Here is a 27,170-nt window from a genome sequence, read left to right on the forward strand (position 1 = left end):
ACATGTCGTAGCTGTGGCCACAAGACTGGAACGGAACTCTGAATGACATGAGTGGTTGTCCGCCGGCCGTGACTATGGGTTATGAAACACACAAGCGATCATATTTTTACAGTCCTGTTAGTCATAAAGAGTGATTTAGGATCGAATCGAAAAAAAGTCAGTATTTTTTGGAGGGATGGAGGCCAACGACACATTTAAGTGTGAAGATGGGAAGTATATACGACCTGCTTAACTTGTGACTTTCAGGAATATTCTTCCAGGACGATAAAAGTGATTTGACGTTGCACCAAAGAATAAAATATCACGAATATCTTATGTGCGTGCGTGCGTGAGTGCGTGTGTGTGTGTGTGTGTGTGTGTGTGTGTGTGTGTGAGAGAGAGAGAGAGAGAGAGAGAGAGAGAGAGAGAGAGAGAGAGAGAGAGAGAGAGAGAGAGAGAGAGAGAGAGAGAGAGAGAGAGAGAGAGAGAGAGAGAGAGAGAGAGAGAGAGAGAGAGAGAGAGAGAGAGAGAGGGGGGGGGGGGGGGTATATAATCTGTGGATGGCTCCCGCTGACCGGCCGGCGGGAGGCTCCCCGCTCTCCTTCCCGGTGAGGACGCATAGCCTTGACCCGCCTCGGGCAACTCTACGTTTATCTGCATGAAAACTTCGGCTACATTGTGATCCAGCATTTACACATGAATGAATGCCCACCGCGGCGTCCCGGATACTCGCTTTTTTTTCTTTTTTTTCCTCTGCTATATTTTTATTTTTATTTTTGCAACACAACCAGTCAACCTAGTAACCTATTGTTTTGTCTTTTCTTCCAGCGCCAGGGTCTGACTACCTAGTATGGGCGGCAGCAAACTATTGCACTCTGGATAGGTTACAACTAACGCATCGCCGACCTGTCCGTGGATGTTACCATGGTAAGTGAGAGACTTTTCCTCAAGTATAAATCACTTTCCTTTTGAATCTATTATAAAGTTAAGCAATGATAATATAAAGATTAAAGAATGTTGATGTTTAAAAATAGGAACATACATGTTGTGATGCTAAGGTTCATTATAACTATTTGTATGCATCTAAAACTCTATCTTTGATAACTGCTTTTTATTGTTAAAAACTCAATTGATCTTACCTCGAGAGCACTCCGTTGGCGAGTCAGTAGTGACCAGCTCAACAAAAAAAACATTCATCCATTGACATCAAATACAGTGTAGAGAGAAGCATATACACACACACACAAAAAAAAACTTCCTAAATCTTTGTTTTCCATTAGTGGCTGATATTTACGGAGAGGAAGTAGCAGAGAAGTGACCTCCAGACCCACGCCATCCCTCATCGATCCCCGCTGGCGGTACTCTTGTGTATTCTGCCAAAATTTGGGCAAAAACACTTAACGAAAAACCAGAGAGGGCCACCAGGCCTGAGTGCCAAATCCCACTAGCACGCGCAAGGTGAGTGACACGCCGCACTACAACTCCACAACGCCGTCTACAGGGGCCTCCCCGCCGCCACCCCGGCACGTACATTCATATACAGGGTAAAATGTAAACTTTATATCTACTCAAGAAAAATACCAGTGGATGACTTATGCAGACAGTTGTCAGGTATAAAATTAATAAAGAAAACAAGATGAAGTGGCGAGAGGTGGCAGTTTTCTATGCGCGCGAGGCCACGTGGTGAGTCTAAACCCAACACTGGGAGCACGAGCCCTCAGTTCAGAGTCGGCGGTCGATCAACGGTGTCCCTCCAGCGAGCTGCAACACCTCACTCTGCTGGCGAGGGATTACTGTACTCTAGCTCGTTCTTTCTTGACCTTTCCCATTACTTCAAGATATCTAATACACCTTTCACTGGTCAGGGTGTAAGCAAATCGAAGTTGAAAAGTGAAGTTGGTCGAACCCTTAGTGACTTAATACAAGTGTTAAATTTTTCTAAGAAAATAACAGGAAAACACACAGTCACGTGATATTTTCCTCCTCATGGTGATCTAAGGGTACTCAAACAATTTTGTGTCATTTATACTGTCGTAATGGCACCCAACGTTCCAGTGCCTCAAAGAGGCGCCTGGAAGGACAGTGAAGAGTCCAGCCGGGAAGCGGTGATGGTGTCTCCTGTTCCAGAAGTTTTCCTTCCACACCTCCCGCAACACTTTCAGGACCCAGACAGCCCTAACCTCCACATCCTGCAACGTCACGACTCCAGCAGAAGTACACAAAAGCCTACGACGAGAAGTCAGACAGCAAGATCAACTCTCAGAGCACTAAGAATACCTACTGGAGCCCCTGTCAGTGACCACAGTGACGCTAGTTTTCATCCTACAAGAGTTAGTGTGCTAGAAGACTTATTGAAGAATGACAGAAGAAACACTGACAGCACACATCTTCGCCCACAAGTTACTGCTCGTCCTCAGCAGGAAACCACGACGGTATCTACAGGAGGACCTTTCCTATCCAATGGAGGTTCCAACATACCTGATGCTCTACGTCCCCCTCCTTCTATATCTCCCAGCGGCACAGTGGTGGGCCCCACTCACAGTCACAACTTCAAACCTATGACGGGTATCACCGAGGGCAGCATGGTGGCTACTCGCAGCGGAGGAGAGGTGCCATCGATGACCACAACAAGGAGACCAACCACCACCACCACTCCGAGTAAAAAAATAGACCCAGGATTTCTGAAACTGCCTGGCCATGAGCCCGAAGCTCCCGCCGATATCGTCCTCACCCATCATGACAGAGTCATCGACACACGCAACCAAAGCGGTTTGAACGGGATATTTGTCAAAGACGAGTCAACTGACGTCACTCCAGAAGGTGAGTCTACTTTATTTTCATGTCTTTTAGCACTACTTGCAAAACACTTGCTTGAGGTAACCCACGATGAACAACAACAGGACTTTCAGGCACACGTAAGTCTAAGTAAGGGCACAACAGACAGGCTCACCATAAATAAGACCACATGAGTAACCACAACCACACAAACAAACTCAAGGAGATGATGCACCACTGTGACGAAAGTGAAAGTTAATTTTCCTGGAGTAGTCTCCCCAATAGACTACCAAGACACAACTGTAGCTGACCTGCCTCATGCCAAAGACAATATATGGGTAGTGGGGGCCATGTCGGAGACTTTTCTCCAGTCACCAGTTTTCATGGTCAGCAGTGATGACAAAAAGCCGGGTGTTGTTAATCACAACGTCTGGGCAAACCTTCCGCGCCAAACCCACGCCCGCCTCCCTCCCGAGCCTCCTTACCCTCCCACTTTCCCTGCCAGTCTCTCATGCTCCAACCCCTTTCGCGCAGTTTTACAGAGCTTTCTACCTCCGCACTGTCTCCCAATTGTACTCCCCAAAATAGCAAACAGAGCAGGAAGGAACTAAATAAAAAAAAAGATAAATAATTTTCGCTGTGTAAACAACTTATATTAGTATTTCAACGGGTGGAGGGCGGAAGGTGGTGTCACATACAGTTAACGTGCTAATGATAAATAGAAAGTAAAACAAAATGTGGAAAAAGTATATAAGAGCTTCTAAGAATATTCGACAGCACTATTTTTCCGGAGAGACGGGACATATACTTTTCTTTGAGTCGGGGCGCGCACGCGGCGGCTCACCTATTCATCGGCTTAACGCGGTAATAGGTTTCGCACCAGGTCTCGAGTGTTACGGCGGCGTCCTTCACACTCTGTCAACAGCGGCGCGAGAGCCTTCCCTCCCCGCGGCCACGTTCCCCGCTTCTAAGGAAATCTCTCGTCATCCCGTAGGCCAGTGAGGTTCTTCCGTCTGTCTGTTTCAATGCCTCACTCTGTTTTGTTTATACCCGGGGTTATCAATGTTTATTTTTTCTCTCTTTTTTTCTATCTATCTATGTATCTACATACCTATCTATCTATCTATCTATCTATCTATTCACCTATCTATTTATCTATCAATATATCTATCTACCTATCAATCTATCAATCTATCTGTCTATCTATACATCTATATCTATCTATCTATCTATCTATTTATCTATCTATCTACCTATCTATCTATCTATCAATTTATCTTCCTGTATTTTTTTCCTTCCATTGTTTATTCATTTATTTGTTTGCTGGTTATAATGCATTTTCAATCCTATTCTGTATAAATGTTTGTCTTTCTTCCAAGGTTACCCTCACTACGATACTCCTCTGTATATTTACCTATTTTATCAATCTACATATCTATGAATCACCATATGCACGTGAAACATAAAACCAGGAATATGACTGATAGCTTGCACGGCAGACTGAGGGAAAAATAACTGATGTCGAAGAAGGAAGAGATGAAAGATGAAGGCTACAATGTTGAGAGAGAGAGAGAGAGAGAGAGAGAGAGAGAGAGAGAGAGAGAGAGAGAGAGAGAGAGAGAGAGAGAGAGAGAGAGAGAGAGAGAGAGAGAGAGAGAGAGAGAGAGAGAGAGAGAGAGAGAGAGAGAGAGAGAGAGAGAAAGTGGGGGGGGGAGGGTTGGGGGGTTACGTTTTCAGGGGAGTGCGAATAATGTAAAAATCACTACCGGGTCGGCCAAAACGAGTGGATAATAACGTCTAGCAGCAGCAGCAGCAACAATAGTAGTAGTAGAAGTAGTAGTAGTAGTAGTAGTAGTAGTAGTAGTAGTAGTAGTAGAAGTAGTAGTAGTAGTAGTAGTAGTAGTAGTAGTAGTAGTAGTAGTAGTAGTAGTAGTAGTAGTAGTAGTAGTAGTGGCGGTGGCTGAGTGGTTAGCGTGACGGTCCCGCGTTCAGGAGCTCCAGGAGGGACGCGGGTTCGAATCCTGGCCGCCACACAGCTGCGGTTTTTCAGTCACTGCCGAGTGGCCTATGACTACCCACATGCTGCCCTGAAGACCACCCATCAACCCGGGCTCTAGACAACCTCTCCAAAGAGTCTCAAAAATGAGTTCCGGGGGGCAGCATGAGCCAACACAAGATGGCGCCACGATAAACACTTGCTTGCGCCAGACGGGCTGAGCAAACCATCAGGCCTCACCGGGAACAAGCCTGCCGGTGCAATAGGCCACGACGTAAAAAAAAAAAAAAAAAGTAGTAGCAGTAGTAGTAGTAGCAAGCGGTGGTGAAGGTGGTATGTGCCCTTGGAGAGGTGCTCACACATGGGGACCAGCAAACACACTAATACTCCCACCGTGTGTGTGTGTGTGTGTGTGTGTGTAGTCATCTTGTCGTGTTTGAACAGCGGGGTAGGAAGTTAAAACATTGATAAGGGAGGCTGGTGCGCGGGGCCGCCTGGGGGAGTGCTAACGAAGGGCAAGGCAAAGTGATGGGGAGGAGAGGTGGTACAGGATGAATACTTGATGGGTCCTAAATTGCCAAGCAAGGGGATGCAAAACCGACACGACAAATTACTCCTCGCGTATGATGAAAATTACAAAATCGCAGTCCATCTAAAGCGAGTTAATGACAATAATGTTACTTCTTAGCCACTTCCCCGTATACTTCTCTCTAGTCATCCACTTTATTCACTCCTCCTTCTCCTCCTCTTCCTCCTCCTTTTTACAAATAAGGAGCCATACATACAAGATGTCGAGCATAAAGACTTGGCTCTTGGGATCCACGTCCTTATCACTACCTATCACTATCTATCTATTACTATCACTATCAGCAGTGGTTTGAAACATATAAAGCACTGCAAGTCTACCTGGACATATAAGAGCAGCTAATACTAGTATCGGGTTCACAGCGAGAAAATTCGAATGTAAGACGCCAGGAAATCTTATTTTTGTATAAATTCGTTAGTAAGGCCTCACTTGGAATATGCAGTGCAGTTTTTGTCACGTAAATAAAAGGGCGGTCAGCAAATTACTCGAGAGTTCAGCGACGCTCTATGAACTGTACTTTAACGTTATGTACACAACATGCAACTCATGCGACTTTAACTATTTTTCTTTGAAAAAAAAAGACGACTAAGAAGATTTTTTTATATAGGCTTCAAATCCTTGAACAATTTTAGTAACGTCAAACACTTCAAATATCTTTAGTTTCAAACTAACCACGGAATTCGAAAATAAAGTCAAAATGTTCAAGCGATGCAATGCTGCACGCACATCTTTTTTTTCCATCTAACAGAGTCATCCACAAGAGGAACAACCTTATAGGAGAAGCAGTTAATGAAAACAATCAACTCCTTTAAAAATCATACTGACGATTATTTTGTAGCGTCAGAAGTGAGCTAAACGTTCCTGCAAGTATGCACAACTAGTGTTTTAATCAGTTTAGTAAGTCACTGAAAAGCCTGATGAATTAAGTCATTTAAAGCAACCACCATCATTATAAGTCCACAGGCTTTCCGTTGCCTGATCTTCCATGTGTTAATGTTTCTTCCTTGATCTCGTCTCTATCCGGCAATTTCACCCGCAGCTTCATTGCCGTCATCGTTGCCTCCCAGCTGGTGAATAGGAAAAGAAGCATAAAGAAAGTTTTAAAACCTGACAGAAACAGGACGTGGGTGTGGGGGGATGTGTGTGTGTGTGTGGAGAGAGAGAGAGAGAGAGAGAGAGAGAGAGAGAGAGAGAGAGAGAGAGAGAGAGAGAGAGAGAGAGAGAGAGAGAGAGAGAGAGAGAGAGAGAGAGAGAGAGAGAGAGAGAGAGAGAGAGAGAGAGGAGAGAGAGAGAGCGTGACTTGAGAAATTTTCCTGACTTCCCCGAATCCTTTTCCTACTTTACTGATCCCGACTTTATTATAATCGATTAAAACAACTTGGTATAGATATTTATTGCATCACTTTCACTTCGAGTCTTGTCTGCCTCGTTCGCTTATGGTTTTCTCGAATTCCCTTGACGCATTGTGGACATCTCATCAGTGTATTCACGGCTCTGCATTCGTGTACTTCAGTGACAAGTTTTAGGTCGGAGGAAGGTGAATGTCTTCGTCAAAAATATCTCGTTCCTAATAAATATTTTACCACAGCAACGGAAAAAAATTATGTAGTCCAAGAAACTAATTATTTTCTCGTCAGTCAACAGTAACATCCTTCTGTAGATCAATGGTTTAAGAGATAGATAGATAGCTAAATAAATAGATAGATATAGATAGATAGATAGATAGATACAGATACAGATAAATGGAAAGATAGATAGATAGATAGATAAAGACAGATACAGTGATAGACAGATATAAAGAGATACACAGCTAGATAGATCGATAGACACACACATAGAAGATAAATAGATAGACAGATATAGATAGATAGATACATCGATACACAAGACAGATGGATAGACAGAGAGCAGTGGAGAGAGAGATGGAGTTAACACAATGAACGGTAAGTGTTTCCAGGTGGTTGGCCAAGTTGATGGCCCGTCAGGGTGATGCGGCCACAGCGGCAGGCAAGGTACCGACTCAAGGCCACTCACTTGCAAAGACGCAGCCTCAAGGCCGCTCAAAAGTACTGCTCCTGCCTTAAAATTCTAGTCTCCAATGAATGACCTCAAACTATTTTCCTCAGCGACTTCACAATCAACCCAGTTCTCTCTTCCTCTTCCTACTCTTTCTTCCGATACTAGTCCTCATATTCGTCCTCCTCCTCCTCCTCCTCCTCCTCCTCCTCCTCCTCCTCCTCCTCCTCCTCCTCCTCCTCCTCCTCCTCCTCCTTCTCTTCCTCCTCCTCCTCCTTCACCTCTTCCTCCTCCACCTTGTCCTTTTTTCTTCTACATCCCCTTTCTATTTCTTGTCCTCCATCTGCTCCTCCCTCCTCCTTCTTCCCTTCCGCCTCTTGCTTCCCTGTTCTCCTGCTTCTTTTTTTATCAATCACCTCTATCTACTTCCGTTTCCTCTCACAGAATGCTATTTTTTTGTCATTTTCGTGACCTTTTTCCCTTCTACTTTCCTACTTTTTACCATCTTCATGTTCTTATTGTTTACGCACATTATTTTTTTTTCTGAACAAAAAAATTAAAGAGAATATCACTTTTATAATACTACGACCGCTACCGACATGATAATTACTAATATCGTCAACAGGACATCATAAAGTGTTTACAGTTCAGGGCCCACTGCGACCAATACTCAGACAATAACTTTATGTGATGATCGATAATTACATAATCCAGGACCATGATTCCCTCCTTAGGTAAGTCCTCCCCCTTTGGACAAACAAACACATAAAAAACTTAGCTAATGTCCTTACGTCCAAACGATTTACTCCTAAAAAAACCGTAGTCATTCTGCGATTAATAAATCATTAATTTTACTCTTACAAAACTAGGTAATTATGTGTGTTTGTCTGTCTGTCACTGTGCTTGTCTTTCTGTCTGCCTACCTGTATTTATTTATTTATTTATTTATTTACTTTTTTTTTGTGTGTGTGTGTGTTCAGCCACCGCCGCATGACAGCATCTCCTCCCCTTCCATGCATAACCTTGGACGAACTTATTCTCTCTCTCTCTCTCTCTCTCTCTCTCTCTCTCTCTCTCTCTCTCTCTCTCTCTCTCTCTCTCTCTCTCTCTCACACACACACACACACACACACACACACACACACGCGCACACACGCACACACACACGTCCATTCTCGGCCGCTTTAAATGTCAGTTTCTTATGAATGACAGGACTTTTTTAAGACTGGTTTATAATAGTTTCGGTCTGTGGGTGTGTGTGTGGGTGTGTGTGTGTGTGTGTGTGTGTGTGTGTGTGTGTGTGTGTGTGTGTGTGTGTGTGTGTGTGTGTGTGTGTGTGTGTGTGTGTGTGTGTGTGTGTGTGTGTGTGTGTGTGTGTGTGTGAGTGTTTTATGTGCTGTGTGCGTGTTTAGGAGACGGGTCGTATAAAACGGAGTGATCTCAGGATTTATGGCTGGCAGAGGAACAAGTATAGAGGCAGCGAGGCGAAGGCTGGGGATGAATGGGGGGAAAGGGAGGCTTGTGTCAGCGGTGCAAGGTCAGTCACGCATACACCGCCTTTACTGCTCTCTCGTCTTGCTAAATCACCACCTTTTACTTCGCTTCTTACCTTCAACAACACCTGAAACGATTGAAAAATACTGCAACGTGAGCACATACACACACACACACACACACACACACACACACACGATTATTAAAACTCTCACCTATTCCATACACTACATCCGTCATTCCGTCACACACCCCTGCATGTCAGCGCCCGCCTCCTTTTGTATGTCAACAGTGTCATGACCGACCAAACACTCCGCCTGTTACAGACCTGAGCTGAAGCATAACAGTCACCGGGTTCCTGTTGAGTCACGCTAAATCCTCGCCTCTCTGTGCGCTTGTCACTTGCCACTGGTCACTAGCCATCTCATTTTACTTTGACTGTGCTGTATTATTTGTAGTTTCAGAAGGTTTAATCATTGCACGGTGGTCAGAGGAGAGCTTTACGTCACCTCCTCGCAGGCTGCTCGCCAGTAATGCTGCTTGTTTATTCCTTCGTGTCCTTGGGTGGGTCCACCTACTCTCAGGTGGACAATTGAACCCCGGAAACGCGTCACCTTTTGTTCATTGTCACACAAACACAGAGACTGCCTTGAAAAATAATGCTGGGCTATAAAGTGGTGAACATGTAATACGGTAGTGCGTATATCATTATAAAGAGGAACAGGTAAATAGGAAAAAAAGTCCCCAACCATCCTGTCATGACACATTAAACTTTAACTAAATTATCTAACTTTTTCATCGAATTCTCACAAACGGAGATTGATAGTAGTAGTAGTAGTAGTAGTAGTAGTAGTAGTAGTAGTAGTAGTAGTTGCAGCAGCGTTAGCAAAAGCAACAGTAATTATAGAAGAAAAATACTAATAAGCGCAGAAAAAGTAACAATGGAAAGGCAAGTATTATAGAAATAACAATAATAACATCATAACCAAATGAAACACAAACATGTACAGTCACACACACAAAACTCAACAAACAGCTAACACCATCAAATTTTGGCACAAACATTTTTCACTTCCGCCTTTCTACACCTCTCACGATATCCCTCCCTGACTTAATCACTCCCTCACACTAAACTAAACTGCATGGCCCGGCTTTGCTATAGCTGAGGAGGAGAAAGTAGAGAGCAGCTGTTTCCTCTATGACGGAGATGCGGGATAATTAACGCCATTACCAGCAGAGTGACTCTTCCATAGCAAAAAGCCGGAAATGACGTGGAAAAGAAAAACACGAGTAATTTTCACGAATTTACCAGGACGGTGAGCAGTGGAGAAAGGTTTTGCGGCGGCACGCCCACACCTGAGAGAGAGAGAGAGAGAGAGAGAGAGAGAGAGAGAGAGAGAGAGAGAGAGAGAGAGAGAGAGATTCGTAAGAAAGTCGAGAAATGTTTACCTGCATTAATCAGGGCTCCCCGCCAACACACCGAGTCACTCTACAACACCTGTCCATGGCCCACCTGTACCACCACCACCACCGTCAACACCAACCACCACGACCGTCAACAGCACCACCACCCCCACCGTCACCACCGGCAACACCACCATCAATCAACACAAGCACCATCACCTCCAAAACACCCACTGTCACCATGACCAACACAACACAACCATCAATATCCATCAATAACTGACCACAGAACACTTGGTACCCCACACTTTCCATGCTCCGCCATCCCCACACACCTCCTCCTCCTCCTCCTTGTCCTTCCGCTGTTAGGGCGTGGACAGGATGGCAAGCAGTGGTTAAGCGACAGCAACATCTACTCTAGCGCCTCAGAGCCTTGGCAATGCGCTGCTGTGACTGAGCGACTTCACGGCTTTTCATGTGTCGAGGTGAGACGGCAAAGCTTTGGGCCGTCAGTCGAATGGCTCCGTAAAATTTCGTAGCACCTTTTATGTTTTGTTGTTCCTCGACCATCACGTATTTCCTAGTTTACTTCCTTTGATCTGATTCCTTAAATATTTCTTCTTATTATTTTTCTTCTCCTCTTTGTCCTTCTCCTCCCCTGCCTCCTCCTCTTCCTCTCTTGCTGCTGCTGCTGCTGCTGCTACTACTACTACTACTACTACTACTACTGCTGCTACTATTACTACAACTATTATACTACAACTGCTACTAATACTGATACAATTCTTTTTCTTCTTCTTTTTCTTCTTTGTCTTCTTCTTCTTCTTCTTCTTCTTCTTCTTCTTCTTCTTCTTCTTCTTCTTCTTCTTCTTCTTCTTCGTTACTACTACCAATATATTTACTACGACTTTCCCTTCTCTGGATTGACTTTTGTATTAAGGATTTTTCTGATGCATAACGTACACAGAGATGATCGGAAAGGAAACAGCAGCTTTCCTCACAAACAATTGCAGCCATTTCGCCCCGTCTGTACGGTTATTACGATCATTATGTGCTTATATCTCCGTAACTTTCTCCATTCAGACTCTTCTGGAGAAAGGAAGAGAGGAAGGGAGGAACAAGGAAGTGAAACTGCAAATAAGAAGAGGAGGAGGAAGTGTATGTGGAGGAGGACCCAAACTCCTTAACTAACATGCAAATAAACTTTCTTCGTGCCAGGATGCGGAAAACAGAATAAGTAGAGTAACATTATCATATGCTTACAACCACCAACTCTGTCTGACTCATTCGCACCCTCTTCGCCCCCCTTCCCCCCCCCAAAAAAAAAAACTTCCTCCTCGGTATGGTAATGACTCACGGTACCTGTTTCACTCATCACCATTTTTTCATTCTTTTTTTTCTTTCGGTTTTCATCAGCGGATACAGGCATGAGCTCCTTTACTGCGAACGTCGTTAACACCAGCGACCAAGTGTTGATTGATATTTTGTCAGGTACTAGAGGATCTTTGAAGCCATGAAGTGTGGACTCAAGTCACTCAATACGACACTCTCTTCGATGAGTGGATGTGGAAATGACACCTGTATTCTCAGACTATTTTGGCTCTCACAACACATTTTTTCGAAAGCCACAAAGGAGATTAGTCGGGTTCTCATGAGCATAATTCATATTCATAGTGCAGAAGCCTTGTCAAGCTATCACTAGGCTCATGAAACTATCCCCGAAAACACCCACAACTTCTACCATAACCTTGTCAAATATGGGTGTGTGAGCCACGAAATGTATAAGAATATGGGCCAGAGTGCCTCCTTTGTCAGGGCGGGGCGGATGATGTATGCATGCCGTTGTCTATTGTGGAAGCTGATGAGCCGTCCGGTCCCAGAAGAGGCGGGTTTAACTGTACATTATATGAGGGCGGCGCGTGGTCCGTGACAGGGTGGATACGAGGCCGCCGCTGGATGCACGTCGCGGCGAAGGCGGGGGACTCAAGGTCGCTGCAAACCCGTGAACGATTGTCTCATGGTGCTCTGTGCGGATGACTGCCTGGACACACACACACACACACACACACACACACACACACACACACACACACACACACATGATAAGGAGAGAGTGACAGAGCTCGAAAATCAAGAGTCATTACGAAAACAGTTGTCGTTGCCGCCTCTTTACAGCCGACACTTGACTTCCTTCACTCGGCGCGTCATTTGCGGGTGACAAGATGTGGCTTCGTCATCACCAGCGAAAACAACTCCTACAGAAGAAGAAGAAGAAGAAGAAGAAGAAGAAGAATTAAGAAGAAGAAGAACGAAATCATAAAGAAGATGAGGAAGGGAAAAAGAAAAAATATATACCAAATGAGGAGGAAGAGGAAACGGAGGAGGAGGAAAACAAATAAGCAAAAACAATATAAAGAAAAGAAAAGGACGCATAACAACAACAATAGCCACAATAACAGCAACAACAACAACAGCAGCAGCGGCAACAATAAAACAAATACACACACACCAAAAAACAGCAAAAAAAAAAAAAAAATCATCTGCAGCAAAATAACAACGGGCAATTTTGGTCATTACAGTTTTCGCCGCATCCTACTAAAAGGCGATGACGAAATCTTAAACGCGGGAGTGAACAGCTCAGCATGTATAGAGTGTGTGTGTGTGTGTGTGTGTGTGTGTGTGTGTGTGTGTGTGTGTGTGTGTGTGTGTGTGTGTGAGCGTGCTTCCTCTTCCTGCATTTCGTATGTGTCGGCGACGATAACCGAATCTCTCTCTCTCTCTCTCTCTCTCTCTCTCTCTCTCTCTCTCTCTCTCTCTCTCTCTCTCTCTCTCTCTCTCTCTCCCTTCCTTTCTCCCTTTCATGCTTCATATCTCCCTTCAGTACCTCTTGCTTGTGCTCAACTGTCCTCATCCTCCCATCACCGGGCGCCCTCCACGCCCCGCCGCCACAGCCTCCAGTCAGACTTCAGCACCAAGAAGACGCATATTTCATGGTCTCTGAATATCCGGGAATCATATCGCCCTCCCAGAGTTTGTTGTTGACTTTTGGACTGTACACTCTACGTTCATCAATACAGTTAAAATAAACATCTAAATTCTTAGCATAAACACGGTAGATTTATATATATATATATATATATATATATATATATATATATATATATATATATATATATATATATATATATATATATATATATATATATATATATAAATATATATATATTTTTTTCTCGTACAAGGAAATGCTTTGATAATAATTAGCAAGTCACGATTCCTTCCCTCCTCCCGTCCAACAACAGTCCCGCCGAGTCTCATTTCCTTGTTATGAAAGGAAGGGCGGAGGCGGATCGCCCTTCCCACGCAAGGTCGCCGCATTCCCTACACTCACGAGCGTTGGCCACCCCACGGAGGTGCCATTGGGCCCCCGCGACCCTATGATCCAATGGCATGGAAAGAAGGAAAATGGTCATGGGAGTTCCTCATTGCTAGACCTATATTTCACGTTGGCCTCGTCGCCTGAGACAGAGAGGGCAGAGGCCAGTCCGACGTACATCATGGCTTCACTAACAATATTAGAATGAGGTAATTGTTTTGGTGTATTTATCATTTTTTTGCATGGTGACAAAGTTTTATAATTATTTCCTCTCCGATATTTCAGGGTCATACTTTTTTGCCCTATTCCTACATAACGTTTTATACCTCATCTCCTCCATAGTCTGATAGATAAATAGATGGAGAGAGAAAAAAAGGAAGGGGGAAATCTCTCCCTCCCTCCGTCTCTTGTGTAGTCGTGACGGAGATTGATTCTCTGCAGTCACGAGGAAGATTACAATCTCATGACTTTCCCTTCTTCGCGCTGTCATAACTCGGCCCCTTCACTGCCCGGGCCTCGCTTACACCCCTTGGTCCTGCCTTTCGCGACCTCCACCACCATAGCGGAAGTGAGAAATAACGTCTTAATACATATCCAGCGTAATGTGCAAGGGAAGGGAAACAAAGCCCTCCATCACCTTCAAGGACTTGTCACACCCCATCGATGTTCCAGGGAAGCCGCTACACCGAAAACACCTAAATTCACGTCAATGTGGCGATTTATGTGTCCAATCCTACCCTGGGCTTTGGTTATGCAACATCTTATACATTCGCTCCACCCGCTCGTTTCCCTTCCCATCAGCACAATGCCAGTCACGCCTCGATGCCTCGCTCACGTCATCCATACACCGATTATGTGGCGTGCAGTCCTCGCCCATACGGAGCCATGTTTTTTCCCTCCGTTGTTGTTGGGACTTAATGGCTTTGCTTTTCTCGGTGTGTAATGGCGGCCACAAGGAAGTCCGGGTCAGAATGGCTCAAGAGGGCGAGTTGCCTTCCCTCTCGCCTCTATGTCATCGGTCTTGTTCAGGAAACCGCATGTCTTACATTTTATTTTTTCTTTGTGCTGTCTGATGCTGTTTGTATACACGATTTCATTCTATTTAACTCTGTCTGTGTGTCTGTTTGTGTATGTCCGTCTCTCTCTCTCTCTCTCTCTCTCTCTCTCTCTCTCTCTCTCTCTCTCTGTAGCACACACACACACACACACTTAAATTAGGGCGTCCATAGACAGTCTGATGAGTCACGAGAACATTCATCTGTGCGTGCTCTGTTGCCACGGAAACTGTTAATTCTCTCTTGACTATTTTTGGCGTCAATTTTATTGTTCTTTTCGGCCATTGTCGTCGTGGTTGTCGCTGTTGTTGACGTTTTTGTTCTTATTCATGTCGCTTTGTTGTTACTGTTGTCGATGTTGTTGATACCTTTACCAAACAGGTTGTGCCATTTGTGTCCTATGGTGCCTCGGTGGACACAGTAATGCCTCGGTATCGGCCCACAACGTGAAGGTTAGGAGACTGTATACAGAGGTCCTCGCCCCTCTCCTCTCAGTCCTAAGTGTGACAAGCAGCGCGACTCGGGAACCAAAGAATCACGAAAGAATGTAGCGTTCACTAGATAGCAAACCACTCCCCGTGTCCGCACGTACCACTACGCACGAAGACACACACACACACACACACACACACACCACTCTCCCTCCTCCTCTGTCGAGACAAAGGAGTTTATCCCCTCACGAACCCCACGTACGGAGTATTATCCTTTCACTTTTAACGAAGTGTGGATTTTTTTATATTTACTTCTCATTAGCTCGGACCATGACCTGTTTTTTTCCCGTGTCATGGCACACAATCGTACAGGTTAAAAGTTAGGACAGGAATGTCGCTTCAAACACCTGCTTCTGTTCCCTGAAAATTCGTGCATCATGAACATAGTGAAGGGCCTCTTAAAAAAATCTCAACAGCATGATTATTCAAGTCACCCTCGCCCCGTGTAACGCTCGATGATCCTCCTGATTTTCAACTCCATGAGCAAGCGTCAGTGATTTTCCGGAGCGTGAAGCAGCTTAGGTTTCCTTTTTTAGTATTTGAATATTTTATTATTCCACAAAGCAAGTGGAAAGCAGAAGAAATGTGAAAGTAGTGATAGGAAATATGTTTGGCGCTATTGCATTGACGGTAGGTCTAATTTCAAATGGACACTGAAGCAACATTTTATGGTGAACGGCAGATGACAAGTTTGCATAGTTAGTGTGTATCTTAGGAAAGAATCACGAAGTTAAGGGATAGGAGACTCAAGGAAATGACGTCGTCGAGGTTAAATCGGTCCCGATCGATCAGCAAACTGGCTGGAATGACTTCGTTGAGTTAGTGCATGATGAGCGACCCTTTCCTGTCACAACACAAAAGAATATCTATTCCGACACTGCAGCTCTAGGTGGAGTGAGCAAGATGTATATCTAAGCAATACGAATGTTGAAGCAGTTTCTCCCTAAGATAATTATCCGTAATCGGAGGGTCCCGCGCCACGCAGGGGACGCCACCTGTCGCCTTGTTTAAGTGTCGGCTGGGTGCTGCGACGAAGGACTTTCACCGGGGGAAGCGGCCCCCACGCGAGGCAGGCTGAAGACGTAATCACTGTCTCTCTCTCTCTCTCTCTCTCTCTCTCTCTCTCTCTCTCTCTCTCTCTCTCTCGGCCTACAATGTTGTAAAACTAAGCAGAAACATTAGGTTCGATAAGAGGCCTAACGACCTGATAAGGCTTACGGGAAGGCTCATCTGGCAGCCTCACATGTTCACGAGAGGTTACTCTGATCTCTGCTGCGGGTCACGGCGGGGTGGGCGGCGCGGCCTTGGGGAGTCACGGTCAGTGTGTCTGGGAACCCTCTGGAACAGCCTTTGGTATACACACATCACTAACGGTTTCAGCAACATTTAGTCCCTTGTAGGTTATCATGATCGGGTCCTGGTTAAGATCACGCTCAACGCCTGATAAAGATAGTAGTACGTGTTTCCACTTTCTCCCGACTTTTTTAAGTAAGTAGTAGTGACTAGGGATCGTCGAGGACGGGGGTGTTGTCTTCAAACAGAGCAAGTGCAAGATATTTGAGTGAGACAATTCAAGGGAATGTAATGGCTTTGCTGATACTTGTTGATATAAGTCACACGTTCAGTTTGTAAATTACATAGACGAGAGTGCGGCACAAACACTGGCGCCACCTTACTTGTTCATTCCATCACGAACCTACACTTGAACAACCTCGAACATTCTCTTATGAAGATACAAAGGACAAAGATAACTTACACATGTGCTTGTAAAAAAAAGAAGATAAGGCTCATTGAGCCTCCACAAACAATGACAACAATGAGGGGGCTCAACGACCCCAAACCCCTCCCGGCAACACTCACACCAACTTAGCAACGTCAACGGGAAGACGACCGGCAAAAACTGGCAGGACGACCTCCAGGCAGCCATAATAGGATTTACTCAATATCACCAACGATTTTAAAAACAACCCGCACGCTGCAGCCTCGCATGCACGCCTCCAAGGAACAGTTATCCACTCAGGCATGGAGCACAGACTTTGGACATTAATAATATCGCTGTTTTCTGTAGACGAACGGAAACATTTTGGACTGACGTTCTATTTTTGAGCATGTTTTCGTTTCGTATTTTCTGAAAGTAATGAGAGAAGAGCTAACAGACATGATGCGGTTTGTTTGGCATAATTTTCTGTAACCAGAAGTCGGAATGTAATGGATAAGGCAAGGTTGAGCCCATAAAACCATTGCAGTAACCATCACGACGCTCAACATGCGCAAAGAGGAAATGTGTTGCGCTGGTGTCCGGCAATTTTGTGCCAAATTTGAACCATTTAGCTTTCTTTAAAGACTGAATAACAACGACTGAACAACAACCATTCCCAACCAATGCCTAGCAACACAGCACTCACTAACGCAGTTCAGTCAATCAGCAGAGCCATGGAGGTAGAGGCATACGCAGAGTAAGCGCGTCGTCTCACCCACCCTACAAGTCTATCTATCGTATAACCTATGCCTAGGCCGGTTTTAGCTTCCCTTTACGAAAAGCAGTGCATCACACCTGTCTTTTCTTTACGGTTCAAGATACTTTTCTCCATATTTACTGTACGTTGCTTGCATCATTGATATATTGCAAAATAAATGCTAATAATAATAATAATAATAATAATAATAATAATAATGATTCCAATAATAGTATTCTGACTATCATCTTTACATACCGTATCCAGTGACGTTTGGTGTGCATAAAACACGTCGCAAACTCTTTACCAATAAATACCAACAATAGCAATGCAAATATATAATAGCAGCAATAAATCACATGCTTGCGCAATGCAAAACTGGCATCACTGGCGGATCAGTCACCAGGGCCGGGAGTTGGTTCACGCGCTGCTCACTGGTGGCAGCAGCGCCGCGTGGGGGAGGCGCCAGACTTCACGCCTAACATTGAAAACTGGCCATTCCTTTACTTCCAGGTTCAATGTCTAAATCCACTGGTGGGTTCATAGTTCACCAGACGCCTTCAGAACACAAGTACACGGGTGTGCCGCGTGAAATTGATAGTATTCGTGTACATGGGTCTGTATACGAATTGTTTGTGTAGCGGCGGGTGGACCACATAACTTTCATCACTCGATTTTGCACCAAATTCTGCTCGCTGCCTCTCACTCGTCGTCCCACTTGATTCCTTGCGCTCTTAGTATTGTTCCCATTCACTCCAGTACCTTCAGATAACTATGGGAAGTACTCACTCGGGAAATCAGTCGAGAGTTCGTGCTTGTCAGCCTTAGCCTTGGGCACCTGCGAAGTAAACAAACCTTCCCCGTTTCGTCTCGGCTTGACGCCGTAATCGAAGCGCTCCGAAAAGAACACTCATGTATGCCTTCCAGTGGTCAATAGTTCTGAGTGTTGTGGCGGAGTTTTAAATGAAAATATTATTTTTTCTTCCCACTTGTAACCAAACCAAACAGAAGAATTGAAGCTTACATACCTTTTGGTATAGCTGTTTTATAAATATTGATTCTAATCACAATCAACCTATGAAAACGAGCCATGACATGGAAGAATACAAGAATGTAAGTCGGAGAAAGAAACACAAGTTGCGAAAGAAGGAAACACCTTGAAAGAGGAATGAGCGAGGTGGACGAAGCCTTCCCTCCATGACGCTGCACCGCCGCCCTGCAGCACTGGAGTCACCCACAGGATTTTCACCCCACCACACCCTTCAACTATTACTGCTCCCTTAACGCTCTGGGTTATGTATGTGGAGCTATTTTCACCGCCTCGAGTATGAACTATTCTTCTGAGTGTATCTTACTCAGGGAGAAGTCACGCTCCGGTACTCTGCGGACGCTTGAGTGGAGGTGGTGCGGGGTGATGCGGCTGTTTGTGATGCAGCAAAAGATGCTTCTCAAGTTCATGTTAGTTAACGGATCTTATAAAACCATCTTAATAATTGAAGTGATAGTTGTGGCGCACTGGCCTCGGGGCTACTGTCATGAAAGGAGATAATTTCTACTTTTTTTCTGACGAAAGGTTAAAGGCTCAAACTTTCGTTCCGTAACATAGAAAACCAACAATGAAAGACATTTCATTTTGGACAATTTACGTCTAAAAAAAAAAAACTCCATGAATGATTGCGGACAAGACTGGCGAGGAAGCAGGATGTGGAGAGGGTGTGGTAGGCATGGACCGACCGGGGTAGGAAATGCGTGTGTGTGCTTGTTGGTGAGAATTTGTGTGGCGGTAACAAAGGCCTGTGAGTGTGTGGGGAGGACAGGGAAGGGCGTGCGTGAGCGTTTGTGTACATGGGAGGACGATGAAAGAAGGGTTTAGAAGGATAGACTGAAGATAGACTGGAGGCGAGGAAGAGGACTGGTGAGAGCTTAAGTGGCCGCTCGGGTGGAAGAAAGGAAGGGAATGGTGCACGAGTGGATGTATGGGTAGGTGCATGGGTTGGGAAGAGGACTAAGTAGTGTGTGTGTGTGTGTGTGTGTGTGTGTGTGTGTGTGTGTGTGTGTGTGTAGACGGGGGGAGGACGAGGACTCAGCCAGTGAAAACTTTCCTCATCGCTCACAATGGACAGGAACCTTGAAGTTTTGCAACAGCCGCCGCCCTATTGTGCTGCTTTACCCGCCCGCACCTCCATTTTCTAGCGGACTTTTCTTTGAGCTCATTTTTTTTTTCGACCGTGTCCAAGAGAAAACATTGTAAACATTGGGAGTGGTAGTAGATGCCTTAGAGAATTGTGTGTGTGTGTGTGTGTGTGTGTGTGTGTGTGTGTGTGTGTGTGTGTGCGCGCGCGCGCGCGCGCCTCCCAGGACAGCATTTGGACCGCAAAGGTCATTTGATATATGGGATACGACAAGGCGGTCTTTCTCAACAAACTCTTCATAGGAAGGTTGAGAAAGACATTTCTTCGACAATAAGGTCAGCAAGGACAGTTCCTTATAAGTGCAATTTCAGATAACACATCGTATAGGGACAAGATTTCTGAGCTGGTTTAGCGGGCGTCACCAGGAGGCTCCCGGCGGCCAGGTGGTCGGAGCAACGCTTTGATGAGATGGCGCAGTCACAGCCTGGCACCGCGCAGCCACAGGCACTCACGACGGACGTTCAAAAATGGCGCGAGCAATTAACATTTTTTTAAGCTTATCTTCGCACTTTGTATTGCGAAAATATCGGTGGAAACACACACACACACACACACACAAAGAAACATACACACACATACACACAAACGCTATAAAACATGCACACACAATACACGCATTCACTCACATAAACACGCACACGTACATATATGCATACATACATACATACATACTTACTACCCCCACCCCTCCACACACACACTCGATATCTAACATTAACAACCTGCTGGAAATTACCCTAGCAACGGGGATGACAAAAAATAAATTGTTATATTCAATGTTTTTTTTTTTTTTTTTTTTTTTGTGTGTGTGTGTGTGTGTGTGTGTGTGTGTGTGTGTGTGTGTGTGTGTGTGTGTGTGTGTGTGTGTGTGTGTGTGTGTGTGTGTGTGTGTGTGTGTCTGTATAACATTGTGTTTTTTGATGTAAAGAAACAACAATAAACGCGTGGTTGATATCATATTTTTTTTCAGTTAAAGAATATCTGGTGTTTCTAAGCACATTATAATCTTTACAGCCTCTGAGTTCTAATAATGAGTTTTCCCGTCACCACACTGCTTGGGAGCGGAGCGTCGTGCTGGGGGAGCCCGCGGCTGCCTCCCAGCAACTCTCTCCATTCTAAACTAGGCTGTCTCGACCGTCTTAAAGAAAAAAATTCCTTCTTTTAATACACAGTACGGCTTTTCCAATAGGCTTTTTCTTCGATATTGTGCATACAGGATATCGCCATATAATTATAATAATCATGATCATGTCATCATTAGAAATACTAAATAATAATGATTTCCATTAATCACACATTCAAAAGTTTGCTGAGAATAATCAAAACAAAACAAATATAAGAACAAATGACAGTATTTATAACATTTACTAGTACACAAAAAATATTGATTCATTCAAGTCTTTTCTTCCTGTCGTTTATGGTAATAATAATAAAAATTATTATTATTATTATTATTATTATTATTATTATTATTATTATTATTATTATTATTATTATTATTATTATTATGATTATTATTATCATTATTATTATTATTACTATTATTACTATTATTATTATTATTATTATTATTATTATTATTATTATTATTATTATGATTATTATTATCATTATTATTATTTGTATTACTATTACTACTATTTTTATTAGTGTTACAACTTATATTAAGTAACTTTCGAGGGATCTTGAGTCATGCGTGGACAGTCGCAAGAGGCACCAGACGGTGGACGGACCGGGGAAAGTGAGCAGGTCAGCTGCAGAAGCAGCAGACGGCAGGCCCTGGCAGACTCCTGTCAGCAACAGTTCGGCTCAGATACTTCTTAAGTACTTTCTTTAAAAAAACACTTCACGCGCTGTTATTTCCTTTACATATATAATTTTATGGCATACACTACAATGCGGAGGTAATATATAGCCTCAGCTGGAGTACTTGCCGTAAGCCACACAAACTTCCAGATTGCCTGCAGGTACTGAACTTTCCCCAACCTCACAACGCAGCGAGACTCGTGCCGCTGGGTGACGGTAAAATATTGTATATTGTTGTCCAGGGCTCAAAAAGCACGTGATAATTTCAAATACATGTGTACGTATGTCTGGCTATGTTACAATAACGGTAAATGTATATAAAAAGAGAAAAATCTTTACAAGCAACGTTAAGAACATTTCGACTAGATGAGGTTCTTGGAACTTTGTTGAATTCCCAACATCTTTTCGTAACACAGCTTCCTCTTACTCTCGTGGCTCAGGACAGGAAATCCTGGGAGACGTCTGCAGGAGGTCTAAAAAGGGCAGATCACGGTATTTCCTGTCATATTTTTTGTACCGATTCCTCCCTGGCCAGACGAGAGCTGGGCGAGAGCTGGGATTCCTCGACGCTGAGAAAAAACACTCCCTCAAGACACCTTTACGTAAACCCTCAGACAAACATGTAAAGAAAGTTCAAGCATGTCGAGCGACCTGTGCTGTGTAGCAGCGTTCTGGGGGAGAAACCGTGGCGGGGAGGAGTGTTAGAGCGAAAGGAATAATCAAGGAGAGAAGAGGTTATATGTAAGGGCCCGTCCATGCAGCCTGACAACCATGCATAATGGAGGGCATTTTAAGGACGTCCTTCTTCCAGTCTCCTTCCTCTTAGAAAACGCGTAAGGTCACCTACACGATGGAGAACCGACTTTCGACTCTCCAAGACGTTGCTTAAGGCGGCACAGTTTCCAGCTTTCAGTCGAGCAGCTCTCACGGCGTTATACTCTGAGTGAAATGGTGGCGTGCCGCGGAATGTTCCATGTTCTCTCTCTCTCTCTCTCTCTCTCTCTCTCTCTCTCTCTCTCTCTCTCTCTCTCTCTCTCTCTCTCTCTCTCTCTCTCTCTCTCTCTCTCTCTCTCTCTCTCTCTCTCTCTCTCTCTCTCTCTCTCTCTCTCTCTCTCTCTCTCTCTCTCTCTCTCTCTCTCTCTCACACACACACACACACACACACACACACACACACACACACACTTTTTTATGACATCTAATGAAAATGCATTTTTAAATATCATTTTCAGCAGCAAAACCTGTCTGTCATGTTTACTTTCCTCAGCCTTGTTGAAAGTTTTTGTTCTTTATATTACTGTTTTTTTGTTTTTTTTTAGTCTTACCCCCATTGTTATTTACTACAAGAGGAATGTTCCATTGGCATTCCTGATCCTTATTATCATTAATGATAATAATAACAGTAATAAAAAAGTATTATTAGTGCTGTTATGATCATTATCGTATTTATTAGTAGTAGGGATTTGTAGTAACATTTTTAGGTGACTCCTAACACTTCCCTGCTGTGGACACGTACAATGAGTTACGATAGCAAGAACACTGCCTTACCTTCCTTCCCGCCCCCCAACAGCGGCCACGGCGCTCATCCTGGTGGGCATTTGCATCGTGTTCCTCGTCTTCATCTGCTTCATCCTCTTCGTCCAGAAGATTCGGCGCCAGAAGCTCCAGAAGAAAGTGGCACAGTCTGGCGAACCTGTCAAGTGGGTGAAGTTTATAGTTTCTGTTATATACCTATTGTTGCTGTTAATTGTTTTTGAATTATCATTATTACTATAATTATCGTTTTTAATCATTGCAGTTGACAGGTGTGATGTTGGTAACAGAGCTGGTATATCATTGTTATAAAATCAGACATTGCTCACTCCACATCTTACAATTCGCCATATTTTTCCAAGGAAATCAAAATGAACAAAAAGGAATGAGTTAAAATAAAGCAGCATTGCTCTGCCAGCCACAGCCACGGATGCATTCCTCTCCTTCCTAATCGAGTCTCGCACCCTTAGGCCCCAGACGACCTACGAAGCGACGAGCTCGACGCCGCACCCTCATCCCCTGTCACTGCTGCCCCCGGCCCTTCTGCACGCCCTTGCTCTCGCTACGGCACACAGAAACGATGACCCTGCCTTTTCTTCTTTCCTCACGTGAGTGCGTGATCCGTTGCCCATAAGGAGACGCAGGGCCAAGACCTGAATAACAGACAATATAAGGCACCGGCCCCCTGGCGGAGCGCAGTACTCATGGCTCCCCTCTTTTTACACAGCATGGAGCCGCCCTCCAAGTCCAATAATAGTCTGGGGTGTCTATGGTTCTCCGTCTACTACGACTACGTGCAGTCCAAGCTGGTGCTGCGGGTGCTGCATGCCAGGTAAGGGCCAGTGCCGAAGAGGGGATTTGTTGACCCGTGAGGTACGCTTGGGAAATGGGACAAAATATACCGGCAATGTGTTGTCTGTATGTAATCTGTTATTGTTATTGGTGTGTGTGTGTGTGTGTGTGTGTGTGTGTGTTTGCACGCCGTCCACTTACTCCTTTGCGTCGCCAGGTACCCCAAAGGGCGCGGCTCAAGCACCAACCCCGGGGACGTGTGGGTGGAGGCGTGTGTGCTCACCTCTATGAATACCATCATGGCCTCCACCAAGACAGGCACCCGCAGGGCATCCTCGGCGCCGGTCTTCAATCAGACGTTCATGTTTGAAGTGAGTGTCGTCCCCAAAAATACTCTGCCTTATTCAACTGAATTCAACTTCTGACCTGATTTTGTGCTGTGATTTCTCGTTGTAGAGGAACATCATAAATTATATATTTGCCATGTAGTATTTATAACAACCATATAATGAATTCATCGCCGATTTAACATGTACCTTCTCCCCACAGATTGACGATGACGAGGTGACCCAATACCTGCTGCGCCTTACCATGTACGACCGCCACCCACAGAACGGGGAGAAGGCCGTGGGCGCTGTCATAGTCCCGCTAAGCACCGTCGACCTTTGCTCCGACGCCACACTGTCCAGAGACCTCCAGTGACCCCCGCACCGTCAAGCATGAGTGCCGATTACATACTCGCGGTGCAAAGCTTAGTGGTGTAGAGGTGCCGACTCCACCGTGGCCACCGCCCATGTTACCTGGCACCACCTGCGGCATTTGATTCTTTGATTCATACCACAATGCATTTTGGGGCCGATTTGCCCATGAGACTACTATTTAAAAGCGGAAAGAGGCTTTGGGGACCTGAACGAACTTGGCAGTAGCTTTGTCTTGACATGTGATACTATGAGACGTGATGCAGGTATACTTGAAGCAGGGAGCTTGGTCGGCCCCTGTGTTGTCTTTCACTTACTGTAACAACAGATAAGTATTCTTTACTAGTCTCTTGGAGGGTCAGATAGCCTTGTCCCTGCTTCCTGACCACTATAAATAAATAGGGAGCCCAGACAAGAAGTAAGATAATAGTGCAATATTGTTTGAACTTTCTGCTCTTCATTAGATGACTATGAGTATGTATGCCGGCATTTGCAAATCCAACACAGGAGCTTGCCTTTTCACAGACCCAAAGAATTCAGAAGTTCCCTGTGAAAATATGTTACTATTTAACCGTATGCGAGTCATATATACATATATATATGCTATAATAATATTTGTACATATTGATGATAATATATAGTTATATATCATGAGGATTAGCTTGACGGTGAGAGCACACACTTCACCGGCCGTTAATCACTTTACTAGCTGCTTTCCACAACGTCTTTCACGGCAGTATTAGGTCACTGTGTTGGTGTTAGTGTTAGTATTAGTGTGTGTGTGTGTGTGTGTGTGTGTGTGTGTGTGTGTGTGTGTGTGTGTGTGTGTGTGTGTGTGTGTGTGTGTGTGTGTGTGTGTGTGTGTGTGTGTGTGTGTGTGGTTATGAAGCATACACGTGACAATGTCACGAAATTCTTGATTCAAGGTGTCATTTTCCGTTTAATGTAATATGTTTTCAAGAATGTAGAATGTATATGGATGAACAGAGCTTCATGTTAAATTATTATGTGGGAAGCTTCAAAAGCTTGGTGGTGATTTTCGTCCGTACGGTTCTGTTCACTGTTTTTTGCATTTTTTGGGTTTTCATGCATAATTCCTGGACTTACAGGTGCTCTCTGTTCACTGATCAGGGTAACCTGTCCGCTGCGAAGAATTAGTATCTTTAGAGCGACCCGTGAGCCTCTCCGGGACACAGCCGGAACTATATAATGCCCGAGGTGGTAGATATTCAGTATGTAACTTTTCGTGTTTATTTTAATGTACTACCCTTTTTAGGTCTTTAGAAATTCATATTTCCCACAAAGCCACTGTTAACAGCAGGCACCCCCCCACCCCCCGCAGGGCCCACGCCGCGATGCCGCACCTTGGCTGGAGCAAGCCTGTGTGCCCTTCGTCCCGGGCAAGCGATTAGCTCTTCACACACTCTGTATCAGATCAGTTTTAATGTGGAGTCTGACGTACATCAGTATGCCAATGATAAAAGCAAACCTCAGCTACTATACTGTACACTATCCTTTGTTTGAAAAAGGAATATTGTGTCAATCCCCCAATCTGTACTCTCTCTCTCTCTCTCTCTCTCTCTCTCTCTCTCTCTCTCTCTCTCTCTCTCTCTCTCTCTCTCTCTCTCTCTCTCTCTCTCTCTCTCGTCACCTTTGAGACACTCGCCCTCCCTCCCCCCCTCAACAGGGCCTGCGCGTCGCCCTCTATTTATTGCCGCCCTTGTGAGCGACGTGTGGGAAACAATACACTCTGCACCCACTGACCCGGTGTTTCATGTTCCCTGTGTGTGTGTGTGTGTGTGTGTGTGTGTGTGTGTGTGTGTGTGTGTGTGTGTTTGATGATAATTATAATAGAAATAATAAAAATAATAATTATGATAATAATACCGTAATTATAAGAATAAGAATAACAACGATAAAAGTAAAAATAATAACAATGATGATAATAATATAGTAATAATAATAATAATAATAATAATAATAATAATAATAATAATAATAATAATAATAATAATAATAATAATAATAATAATAATAATAATAATAATAATAATAATAGTAGTAGTAATAATAATAATAATAATAATAATAATAATAATAATAATAATAATAATAATAATAATAAAAATAACAACAACAACAACAACAACAACAACAACAACAACAACAACAACAACAACAAATACAAATACATCAAGCAGAAGAAGAAGAAGAAGAAGAAGAAGAAGAAGAAGAAAAAGAAGAAGAAGAAGGAGAAGACAACCTCGTTGGATACACAGATGGACAAGAGGATCGGTAAAAGCCCAGTCACACTGACTTTGCGACCTACTGACGATCTCCCGCGACCTGCAGGTCGCGGGAGGTCTCACATGGTCGTACGTGCGATCGTCATGTGTCTCCGTCCGCCGTGCGACCGAAAAGGTCGGCTGGAGGTTTTGGGTACTGCACCAAAACCTCCAGCCGACCTCTCAGGTCGATGCCGGTCGTAAAACGGTTGCCGTCCGGTGGCCGAATGGACTGC

General features: G+C 44.3%; 1 protein-coding gene across 1 annotated transcript; it reads left to right on the forward strand.

The window, feature by feature from the left end:
* The first annotated feature begins 1,632 nt into the window (after nt 1-1,632).
* On the forward strand, nt 1,633-25,524 carry LOC126999004 (uncharacterized). Its single transcript, XM_050861316.1, has 6 exons — nt 1,633-2,799; nt 23,197-23,326; nt 23,630-23,767; nt 23,887-23,991; nt 24,169-24,322; nt 24,501-25,524. Exons 1-6 carry the CDS (start codon nt 2,016-2,018, stop codon nt 24,651-24,653), a joined length of 1,464 nt encoding a protein of 487 aa, XP_050717273.1. The 5' UTR covers nt 1,633-2,015; the 3' UTR covers nt 24,654-25,524.
* The last annotated feature ends 1,646 nt before the right edge of the window (nt 25,525-27,170 follow it).

The sequence above is a fragment of the Eriocheir sinensis genome, chromosome 15, assembly GCF_024679095.1.
Source record: "Eriocheir sinensis breed Jianghai 21 chromosome 15, ASM2467909v1, whole genome shotgun sequence".
In the NCBI taxonomy this organism is placed as follows: domain Eukaryota; kingdom Metazoa; phylum Arthropoda; class Malacostraca; order Decapoda; family Varunidae; genus Eriocheir; species Eriocheir sinensis.